At 41.2% G+C, this 12,022-nt stretch overlaps 1 protein-coding gene across 2 annotated transcripts in view; it reads left to right on the top strand.

Moving 5' to 3' along the window:
• igf1ra (insulin-like growth factor 1a receptor) overlaps positions 1-12,022 on the top strand; it is a 247,952-nt gene that overhangs the window by 189,575 nt on the left and 46,355 nt on the right. For both annotated transcript variants that reach the window (XM_060923920.1, XM_060923919.1), the window contains exons 4-5: positions 4,083-4,219; positions 4,498-4,642. In XM_060923920.1, the coding sequence (XP_060779903.1) occupies positions 4,083-4,219; positions 4,498-4,642 (282 nt within the window). The remainder of the gene's footprint in view (positions 1-4,082; positions 4,220-4,497; positions 4,643-12,022) is intronic.

Raw genomic sequence — 12,022 nt, 5'->3', positions numbered from 1 at the left:
AACAAGCAGTAGTAACATCCATGAACTTACGCTTAAAGCTCGAAAAGGAAAAACTTGACAGCAAGCTAATTAGCATTTGTTACCGGCTACAGTCGGTACTCGGCACGTTAAAAGTGGGTCAACATTGTAACGACATAACGTTACTGTACAAGCAATGCTTATTTAACAGTAACAAACTTAAGCCCTATATGTTGAAATTCCTATCTTATTCGTTCGTTAATTTATCACACAGTCTTACCTCAGTCAAGTTCTTCCCTACTTCTGTGAAAATTCAACGTCTCAGACGCGGACACAAGTGGGCGGGGGATGCATTTGATTAAGTCTCCTGGTTGGCTGGTGATAGATTGGTGTCATTATAGCATGTTGGAGCAGTTCATGCCAGGCTCGAGTCTGATCCACCACTGATGAGTTGCCCAATAAGAATCCAGAATGTCATCAAAAGACGTATTTTTTTCTCAATAGACGCAGGTGATGTTAAAGCCTATTGGCAGTCACGAGGCAGACTACAAAACTGCAAAACCGCAGGGCATCAAGGCCACTGTGGCCTTATGGCAGATATTTTTTTCCAAGGGCACAAGGCCAAATTGAGAGGGCACAAGGGCCGTGGCCCTCGTGAAATTCCTGCCCTGTTGACAACTATACACAATAGAGTGGCCTGGCAGCCAAAATTCTCTCAAAATCTTCCGCTTTTAATGAAGCAAACCTGGCAGCCATGTTTGTTTACAAACCGTCACAGTCACTCGCTAGCACGGAAGTTTTACATCTCCGATGTGTCTCTTTTACAGTTTTTCGATGTCCATTGGTTTGTTTTTCTCTTGTAAATGTGCATGGACTATATAATGACGTTTTAGTAGCCTTTCAGGTTTATAGCATGTCTTTAGTTTCAGTTTTCAGTTTATTTATTCAGTGCTTAAAGTGCCATTCTACCATTGGATGTATTCTTTGGCATAAAATACAATATATTTTGACAACATATATAAATGGTATCACTAGATAGAGAAATCTTTTAGCTTCAAAATGATATATCAAACATAATTTTTTGACAACGACAAGTATATTAATTTTGCAACCAAAGTCACCTACCCTTTTAATTTCCGTGCGTGATGTCATCGGCAGGTTCCCCTTCTTGTGTACCATGTGACGTGTGACGTGGCACATGTTATCAGTAATGGCGGATAGAACGCGATAAAAATAATACCAATAAATCTAGCTAATACCAATAAATCTAGCTAACTGAAAGATTAACTCAAAATTTTTCGCAATTTTTTTGGCCCCCATATACGAGGAGAAATGACTCTCTCATTTTGGGGGTTTCCTGGTCTAAAAATAGACCGACACGTGGTACACAAGAAGGGGAACCTGCCGATGACATCACGTTTCACTACCGCGCGGAAATTAAAAGGGTAGGTGACTTTGGTCGCAAAATTAATATACTTGTCATTGTCAAAAAATTATGTTTGACATATCATTTTGAAGCTAAAAGATTTCTCTGTCTAGTCATGTTGTCATAAAATATATTGTATTTTATGCCAAAGAATACATCCAATGGTGGAATGGCACTTTAAACCAAGCATTGGATTTGCCTCGTCTTCTCTCTTGCCCGGCCGACAAAGAAATGATTGTGCGCATGCACAGCAGAAAAGTTTTGTCATTGGATCTTCGCGTGGGCTCCGATGTGTGACATTGTATTGTCTTGACAACATGCAATATTATAACAATATTGCATGCTCATTCTCCATTGGGGAGAGTGGCATAATACATGGAGGATAAGCGATATGATAACAATGTTGCATGCCATCAATAAAGCCACTAGAAGGGAATAGAATACATGTTTTTATTCCATGGAAAAAGTGGCTCGTATGTACAGTGGGGCAAAAAAGTATTTAGTCAGCCACCAATTGTGCAAGTTCTCCCACTTAAAAAGATGAGAGAGGCCTGTAATTTTCATCATAGGTACCCTTCAACTATGAGAGACAGAATGGGGGGAAAGAATCCAGGAAATCACATTGTAGGATTTTTAATGAATTAATTGGTAAATTCCTCGGTAAAATAAGTATTTGGTCACCTACAAACAAGCAAGATTTCTGGCTCTCACAGACCTGTAACTTCTTCTTTAAGAGGCTCCTCTGTCCTCCACTCATTACCTGTATTAATGGCACCTGTTTGAACTCGTTATCAGTATAAAAGACACCTGTCCACAACCTCAAACAGTCACACTCCAAACTCCACTATGGCCAAGACCAAAGAGCTGTCAAAGGACACCAGAAACAAAATTGTAGACCTGCACCAGGCTGGGAAGACTGAATCTGCAATAGGTAAGCAGCTTGGTGTGAAGAAATCAACTGTGGGAGCAATTATTAGAAAATGGAAGACATACAAGACCACTGATAATCTCCCTCGATCTGGGGCTCCACGCAAGATCTCACCCCGTGGGGTCAAAATGATCACAAGAACGGTGAGCAAAAATCCCAGAACCACACGGGGGGACCTAGTGAATGGCCTGCAGAGAGCTGGGATCAGCGTAACAAAGGCTACCATCAGTAACACACTACACCGCCAGGGACTCAAATTCTGCAGTGCCAGACGTGTCCCCCTGCTTAAGCCAGTACATGTCCAGGCCCGTCTGAAGTTTGCTAGAGAGCATTTGGATGATCCAGAAGAGGATTGGGAGAATGTCATATGGTCAGATGAAACCAAAATAGAACTTTTTGGTAAAAACTCAACTTGTCGTGTTTGGAGGAGAAAGAATGCTGAGTTGCATCCAAAGAACACCATACCTACTGTGAAGCATGGGGGTGGAAACATCATGTTTGGGGCTGTTTTTCTGCAAAGGGCCCAGGATGACTGATCCATGTAAAGGAAAGAATGAATGGGGCCATGTATCGTGAGATTTTAAGTGAAAACCTCCTTCCATCAGCAAGGGCATTGAAGATGAAACATGGCTGGGTCTTTCAGCATGACAATGATCCCAAACACACCGCCCGGGCAACGAAGGAGTGGCTTCGTAAGAAGCATTTCAAGGTCCTGGACTGGCCTAGCCAGTCTCCAGATCTCAACCCCATAGAAAATCTTTGGAGGGAGTTGAAAGTCCGTGTTGCCCAGCGACAGCCCCAAAACATCACTGCTCTAGAGGAGATCTGCATGGAGGAATGGGCCAAAATACCAGCAACAGTGTGTGAAAACCTTGTGAAGACTTACAGAAAACGTTTGACCTCTGTCATTACCAACAAAGGGTATATAACAAAGTATTGAGATGAACTTTTGTTATTGACCAAATACTTATTTTCCATCATAATTTGCAAATAAATTCTTTAAAAATCAGACAATGTGATTTTCTGGATTCTTTACCCCCATTCTGTCTCTCATAGTTGAGGTATACCTATGATGAAAATTACAGGCCTCTCTCATCTTTTTAAGTGGGAGAACTTGCACAATTGGTGACTGACTAAATACTTTTTTGCCCCACTGTATAATAATACATAATATCCCTTTAGAATTGGAAATAATATTCTGTATATTTTTTATCCTGTAATGCTTTCATTTTGAGGCGTTTTGTGAGTTCACAGAGCTTGGACAGATTTTTACAGAGTTTGCTAAGAGGTCGTAAATTAGTCATCGAAGGCAAAGGTCTTTCCCGCATGTGCCTTGCTCACATGTGTAACTACTCAAGCTCCTTGCCCTTGCCTTGATATAGAAGCACTCATGACAAAATGTGCTGTTTTGACATTAATGATTGGAGGAAGTGGACTTCTGAGTAAATGTGGCGAGAAATGTGGTTCAGTTTTTTGAAACAGCGGGCAAACACAAGCCTTGGCTTTCCCTCTTGACCTTTTACCTTTTTATAACCTGGATGAAGAATGTAAAATTGACTTTGTCTTTTGAAGTCGAAACATTATTAATGATTGCTTTAAAGTTACATTTATGTTTTACTTTCAGTCATGAAAGAAAATTATGACACATAGTATTCCTGTTGTGGTTTACTGGCATTTGTCTTCTCAGAGTGTAATGGCCTGTCCTTGACATTTTCTGTCATACACACTGTCTGACACTCTCTCTTTCTCTCTCTCTGAATTCTCATACAGTATGTTCTGTAGCGCATGTGACGGCCTCTGTGATAAGTTCTGTGATACTAAAACCATCGATTCAGTGGATGCAGCCCAGTCCCTGCAGGGCTGCACTGTCATCAGAGGCAACCTGCACATCAATATCCGTCGAGGCAGTGAGTATTTAGGACGAAGTGAAAAGGCACATTTCTTAGGCACACTAGCTATTTCATATCTGACTTTTAGAGTCCTTTATCATATGATCTTATTGCGATATGCACTCAGCATGCACCCTTGCTTTCGAAACCAAATCAAACTTATGTACTTGTTTACTAATATAATGCATGTATAATAAGATTATTAGGCAGCTTACTGTGAGGCTTTATTACTACATTAGTACTCCCCACTATGACAACACGTTGTTTCACCTGTTTCTTTCTCCATTTTTCTCCAGACAACATTGCTTCAGAGCTGGAGAATTTCATGGGCTTGATCCAAACAGTGACAGGCTATGTGCGGATCAAACACTCTCACACTCTGGGCTCTCTCTCATTCTTGAAGAGTCTGCACTACATTAACGGAGAGGAGCTTTTAGACCAGTAAGAGTCTACTCTTCATTTTGTTTTGCACACCACACTAAACATCAGCTTTCATAACTTCTATGACTTCTAAAGTTTATGTACTTTTATTACGCCAGTTACATACAATTTATCAGGTGACTTTGCCCATCGAGTAGCTTTTTTAAATTTTTTTTATTTTTTGCAAAATTATATTTTTGAAAATTGCTTTAAATCCTGCACCAAACTACAATACCTGCAGGAGCTGCGGGTGTATTTTCTTTCATTCTAATCACATTCATTGGATATGAGCAATCTCATGCTCTGATTGGCTACTCTGCTACGAGGCTATCAACTCGTATACCGTGAGTAGAGAAAAACAAAATGGCGGAGCGTGTTGCTGAACCAACCGAGGACGAAATAAAAACTCTACTTAAAAACAAAACCCCAAAAATACAAAAAAAGGCAACAAAATATGGAACAAAAGTATTTGATGATAAGAACGTATCTTTCTTATTTTTCAAGAATTATTATTCTAGCATTTTTCACAAATTGCTACTGTCATTTTGCCGGTTTGTTTACATTCTAAACGGAAATTATTTTGTCTGATGTTTTGTATCAAGTTTTTATTTAAGTTTGCAAAAAATAAAAATGCTCCATTTCTCAAAATCCAGTGAATGTGGGTAAAATAAAACAGTTATTCCACTCAACCTCATCGTACATGGCTTATAGCCGACTCGGTGCTACGCACCTCATCGGCTATCAGCTCATGTACAACTCGATTTCATGGAATAACTATTAATTATTGGACTATGAGGAGTCATATACTGTCATCAGTTGATGATGAAATGGAAAACATCATTTTTCTTCTACCTTATGCATCACTTTTTCCTTTGCCTCATTCAACTGATCTATAGATAGTTTTCACTGACATCACAGAAGTATATAGATACATTAGACAACATCTCACGACAACGGTATGCAGCCAAACTGGCCTTGATTGGGGGAATTGACCCCTACGAAGTGGACAAAGATGCATTTTCAAGTGACTATGCAGGGCTGCCAAAGCCTGAAACTGCCAAAGCCTGCTCCAAAGCCTGAAACTGACTTCATCAAACTTTAAAGGCTGTCTGTTATATACAACTGCACACCGCTCGGGCTGCGCAAATGTGCGCAGCTTTCCGATTTAAACTGTTTTTTTCTCATCCTTATACTTCCTGTTTCATGGACTGTAACGGATTTGCTTTTTTAGTAATTTTAATACAGAATTGACTTTGAAATTATAATCAGACACTCCAACGCCCCCCCTAAAAAAAAATCGGATCTGCACGATTCAGGCGGCATCCGCCAAAAGGCGCACTGTTTGCATCCCAAACACAAATCAAATCATACAGAATAGACCTAAAATGTTTTTCAGAAATGACCCTTGCATGAGTGAAGTGACAAGTTTCAAATAGAAACGTGACAAACGAGCGATATTAAGTGTACATTACAATATAAACGTACACTCAGCGGTTCCAGTTAGGCATTCTCCAGAGATTGTTCACATGATGTTTTGGTTTCCAAAAACAAACTTAAACACAATTGATTGTTTATTTAAACAACTTACCACTTATAAAATGATCGGAGCAGACTTTACTGTGTTTGGAAGGCTGATAATCCTTGCGGTTGATTCTCGCAAGCCATAGATTTCTCCTTTGTATGCTGAGTTTCTTTGTTTGCTCGCCTTTGTGCTCCCGTACAGTGGGAATTCCATAAAAGCTCCGCTTGACGTCATCATCTGACCTATTACGACAGCCGTGAATACAACAGGTGTGCACCATTGCTAGCTTTAAATAGCCTACTTGGGTTCTTTTGAAGACTTTGTATTTGCGCGTTACAATGTGTGCTCAGTCACCCGTACGGTAATCTTGACCCGCAAGATGGCCGCCACTAGGGAATCCCCGACTCTGTGACGTCATGTGAAAACTATCTATTGGCCCAGAATGCAACAAATGCAAATTTTTAACCCCACACAAAATAATACATTTGTTTCTGCCTGTATTTAGTATTTGGATATTCTAGGTTTCTAAAGGAATATATGAAAGTATGAGAAGGCATGAACCATCTTGCTTTTTGGCATCCATCTTAATTTAGTGCATGGAATGCTCTTTACAATATTGTATGCACAATATAATACTGCAATACAGTTTTAAAGAATCTGCTGAGAGTCTGTAAGTTAGTATATTCTGTACATGTACTTAAACATGTAGGAGCTATATTTGGGCTTTAGCATGATGTCAGATGTGAGTAATTTTGCTTCAGGTAAAATGTCTAGGAAGTTTAGAGGACGAAGGTGAAAGAGGTCATGAGAAAGGCTTTCGTTGTTCTCAGGTTTCATCTTGTAGGGGGCCTGTATGTGTTTGTCTAGCATTCTCCACATTCCTCAGACGTCCTGTTGAACTAACCATACCCAAAGTGCAGATTACTTGTCCATCGACTCAGGGTGAGGATGAAACACAATATCTGCACATACTTGCTGTGGCTTAAATGGACTCTAAATACACAGAATACTGTGTGATATTTTCATGGTGGAGCGTTCTCAGCACAGCAGTGCTGCTGGATTATAGTGGGTTGTTAGTGAAGGTTGCACTGATAAAGTGTGTCGTAGGAATGTACAAAAAAAAACAAAATATAAGGTAGCAATGATACATTGCAGTGTTGTAGTCGAGTCATTAAACCTCGAGTCCGAGTCCAGTCTCGAGTCCCTAATGTTCAAGTCTGAGTCAAGTCCAAGTTATTAAAGAAAATTTCAAGTCGAGTCCAAGTTGAATCCAAGAACAAGACTCCAACCACACCATTTGATGGTTGCTGTTCCTGCCTTTATGTGAAAGCGTCTTGGCTACTGTGTTGGACTAACATTACTGCTTGACTGCCCTATTTTAGTTAACAGGCTACAGATAAAAAGCTTGTTCATTGCTCAGCAAGCCCCGCCCACTATCAACAGGACAAATAACATGAGAGAGGGTTAACACTCGCTAGTTCATCACTCAGCAAGCCCCGCTATCAACAGAGCAATGAACATAGCGTGTCACTTCCTTCTCTGGGTGGAGTCTTGCCAAATGACGATTGAAGTTCGAGGTTGTCCCCGTCGTCTCCTTTAATAGTTCTTCTACATATGGAACACATAGCAGTGCATTTTTCCCACTGCACGAGAAGTCTGTATAAGCAAAGCGGACAATCCTAGGGGCTTCTTTCCAGGCATTTTAGCACCATTAATGTTAGTTTGTTCCTGAGCATGATGTTCTCTTGCACAAAATTAGTATAAAAATTAATGTAGATATAAGTATTTTATGCCAAATAACTATGGCATGTTACAAAAAATAAGGAAAAAATCCGAGTCCTCGTCTCCAATTTATGAGTCCGAATGCAGTTAATGCATGAGTCCGAGTTCGAGTCATCAGTGCTCAAGTCCAAGTCAAGTCACGAGTCCTTAAAATTAAGGCCAGTGGCGGGTCCTGAAAATTTTCGTAGGAGGGGCAAATTATCCAATAATGTCATAAGGTGACTCATTCAACAAGTACATTATAGGTAGCCAGACATTATTGACTCTTTTTTTGTTTTCTCTCTGCATATCACAGTTCCATGCCACTTCTGTCCACTAGATGGCAGCACATTACAGAAATCTTTTCCCTGTAGCTACCTAAGCTATAGGCTGTGGTGTAAAGTTGCAAACAACATTCACAATCCAAGAATAGTTTGACTCCACAATGACCAATTCCAATTACACCCTGTTCACTATTCACATTATTTCTATATTGTATGATGTGAATGATATCTTTATAAAAGATATGTCCAACAACTAAATAAGAAAGGAAACCATATTTTTAAAAAATAATACATATTTATTTGCCAATCTTGAAAGTACTGTTCTACAGAATGTTCTGTAAATAGATTTTGTACTTCAAACTCCATGACCAGCAAGAATTTTACAGACTGTGCAACTTAAGGACAAACAGGAAAGTGCACTTACTGTAACAAAACATTGTAAATAGTTGGCTAACATAACAATAGCAGTTGAATAAATAGATGAGTGGATCTTTAGATCTTGCAATTACTGGTATTTACCAAGGATATTACCAAAGTGCTAACTCTCAGAGCAAAGTGTAGCAGATATAAAAATGCACATTGAAAACATCAAAAGTGAACGGATTCTGTGACTGTGTGTGTGAGTCACGAAGTCAACCAAACCCAGAAAAACACCACGGTGTCTTTGCCTCGTAGAGCTAACTTGAACACTCCACAAAATTTCACGCGTTGGATGAGCCGGTTTAATATGTGCCTGTTCTTGCTCACCTCATCGTTGTGGCAGTGAACTGCTAGCCTGTAGCCCTCATCCAGCTGTGTAGCGATGTTCACTCTCCCAAAAGCCGAAAATTTCAGGCAGCTGCCCATGTGAATCTTTGATGACTCATGTTTTTTTATTTTCTCCAACAAATGATGCATGTCCAAAACTCCAGTGACCGTCCAAGCAGTGTTGTCCGTGGAGCCACCTCCAGGGTGGGAAAGTAAGCAGGGGTAGCAGAAAACCGCTGAGGCGTCCTTGCAGCCAGCTCGCCAGGATTTGTGCTGGGACCATGTTGAAGTAAAACCTCGAGTATATGATTTCCCCCCCCGTAGAAATTTGTTTTATGTTTAGATTTGGTCGAGGGGGTCCAGCTTGTTTTGTTGCCAATTTAGCTCGATTTGATCGCTGACTAAATGGAACTTCTTTTAAGGACCGCACTGAATTGCTTTCCACATCCATCTCACCTCAGAAACTGAGCGGATCGAACGCAACTTTGCCGCGCTTCGCAGTGCCGTAAGCACGTTAGGGCAAGCCCCCCACGGAACCCATAGAGATTGCATTGAAGTGCCAGTTAGGAGAAAAAAAATATATTAACATGGAACTCTATCAGTGAACTCTTGGGCGATTTTCAACGTGACTGAAATCGCCCCAAAAGGGGCGGTACTCTAGAAGCAAGACCACCCTGATTGGACAGTGATACCCAGAGACAGATTAAAACGGCCTAGAGCAGCGCTGATGAAAGTTTGTTTAAAAAAAAAACTTTTTTTTTTTTCATTTTGGCAGTGCGTCGCCCAATCACCCTTATGCACCACCCGCCCTTGATTAAGGCATAAGTCGGACTCAAGTCCAAGTCCTGGACTCGAGTACTACAAGCCTGATACACTGTCGTAAATTACGTGAGCATACCGTTTCACTCCTACCGTATGTCTCTGACTGTCTTTGTACCCCTGCATTCTGAAGGAAGAGCTGAAACTCTAGAGAGGACTTCATGCCACCCTGAAATGCAAACATGACTTTGGGACGAGGGAAAAAACAATTGGCATGGCATACTGTGTTACAGTGAGCAGCACGCAGAAACCGCGCCATGTGGAAATGCAGTGCATATCAGTCATTGTTTTTCACCATGTGACGTGAAGAGAATGTGCCTCAGTGAAAAGCAAACTTACCATTTCACTGTTTTGCATCTTGTTCAACCACTAACCAGAAAAGCAATGTGAAGGGATTACATTACACACAATGTCATGATGAAATCCTGCCATACCACATTGAAATGCAATAGGCATCTTTGCTTTTCTTCAAACGCTTTATCGGCTCATTTTCTTTTTCAAAAAATGGCTTGTTTTATTTTTTTGAAAAGTACATGCGGAAATCACACCACAAAGAAATGTAATCACTGTCCAATCACAGCTCTGTAGCAAACGGGAACGTGGCTGAAATGAACTGAGATGGTCACTGAGGATCTAATTGATTAGCCAACAGGACAGGCCAGTGTTGAGGCTTCTTTTTCTAGGCTGCTGACAGTGGCTGGACCTCTGTCCCTCCACAGTCTATCCAGTGTCTTATTATCTTGTACCTCACCCATGTCAGTTTTTAGCGTCCGTCTAGTTAGTGCAGTTTGCCAACGCTTGTCCTATCGGCTAAAATATTAGATCTTCAGCGACTTTCTCAGACCGCTTTCCTCAACCATGCCCTCAACCTGTTTGCTAAAGAGTTTGGGGGAAATTAGGAAATGGGAGACAGGCTTGTGACGACTCAAGGTGTACACACACATGGCGCTGGCTGTTCAACTCTCTCACCCTCTGGTTACTGGCTTCTCCTGAAAGAACACAAGAGACACATAAATAAATTGCTGGTAATCTGACACAGATGAGACTCATCACGTGTTACCTGCTGGTTCTACCTGCCTCCTCTCCATCCACAACTGATACTCAACCATGCACCCGCTGCCACAGACAGTGATTACATTTCCTGGCGGCACGATTTCAGTGTTTCAACCTTTCTAAAAAGAAGAAGAAGCCTTTATTTGTCTCATGGGCACTCAAGCACAGTGAAATTCGTCTTCTGCATTTAACCCATCTGAAGCAGTGAACACACACACACACACACACACACACACACACACACACACACACACACACACAAGTGAGCAATGAGCACACACACATACCCAGAGCAGTGGGCAGCTATACTACAGCACCCAGGGAGCAGTTGGGGGTTAGGTATCTTGCTCAAGGGCATTTCAGCCCAAGACCACCCCATGTTAACCTAACCACATGTCTTTGGACTGTGGGGGAAACCGGAGCACCCGGAGGAAACCTACGCAGACACAGGGAGAACATGCAAACTCCACACAGAAAGGCCCCCGTCGGCCACTGGGCTCAAACCCAGAACCTGTTGTTCTGTGAGGCAACAGTGCTAACACCACTGTGCCGCCCTAATAAGCTGAAAATGAGCCGATTAGAGAAACACAAAGATGCCTGTTGCATTTCAGTGTGGTATGGCAAGACTTCGTCATTAAATTGTGCGTACTGTAATCCCTGAGGACTGCTTTTCTGGTTAGTGGGTGAACAAGATGCAAAACAATGAAATGATGATTTTTCTTTTCACTAAGGTCACACTACAGCTCGCCAGAGGTCTGTGAATACTTGGCGAAGAAAAATTGGTAGCATCGCCACCAGTCGTGCGACACGCGGCGATTGTTGTCTGAGGTTCATGAGTTCTCTTTTGATGTGTCTCTGCCTTGTGAGTGGCCAAAAACATTGCGAAAAATTTCAGTGAATGCATTGAAATTTGGTGGCAGTGTTTTTGTTCATTCATTCATTCATTCATTCATTCATTCATAGGTCTTTATTGCATGAGATAAAATCACATATTCTATGTTACAAAATAAACTAAAAACAAAAAGATTACAGATTAATATTGTTGGCAAACAAAGCAGCGAATACTCACAGATGGGTTCGGGAATACTTCCCGAAGTTCAGGGAAGCATTGTCACCAAACGCCTTATTTTCATCGACAACCCATCGCAAAGCTTCGCAAGCTGTAGTCTGATCATAGCCTGAGGCACATTCTCTTTATGTCACACAATGACTGAT

Source organism: Neoarius graeffei, chromosome 6, assembly GCF_027579695.1.
Source record: "Neoarius graeffei isolate fNeoGra1 chromosome 6, fNeoGra1.pri, whole genome shotgun sequence".
NCBI lineage: Eukaryota > Metazoa > Chordata > Actinopteri > Siluriformes > Ariidae > Neoarius > Neoarius graeffei.
This window is presented reverse-complemented; position numbering and strand designations above follow the sequence as displayed.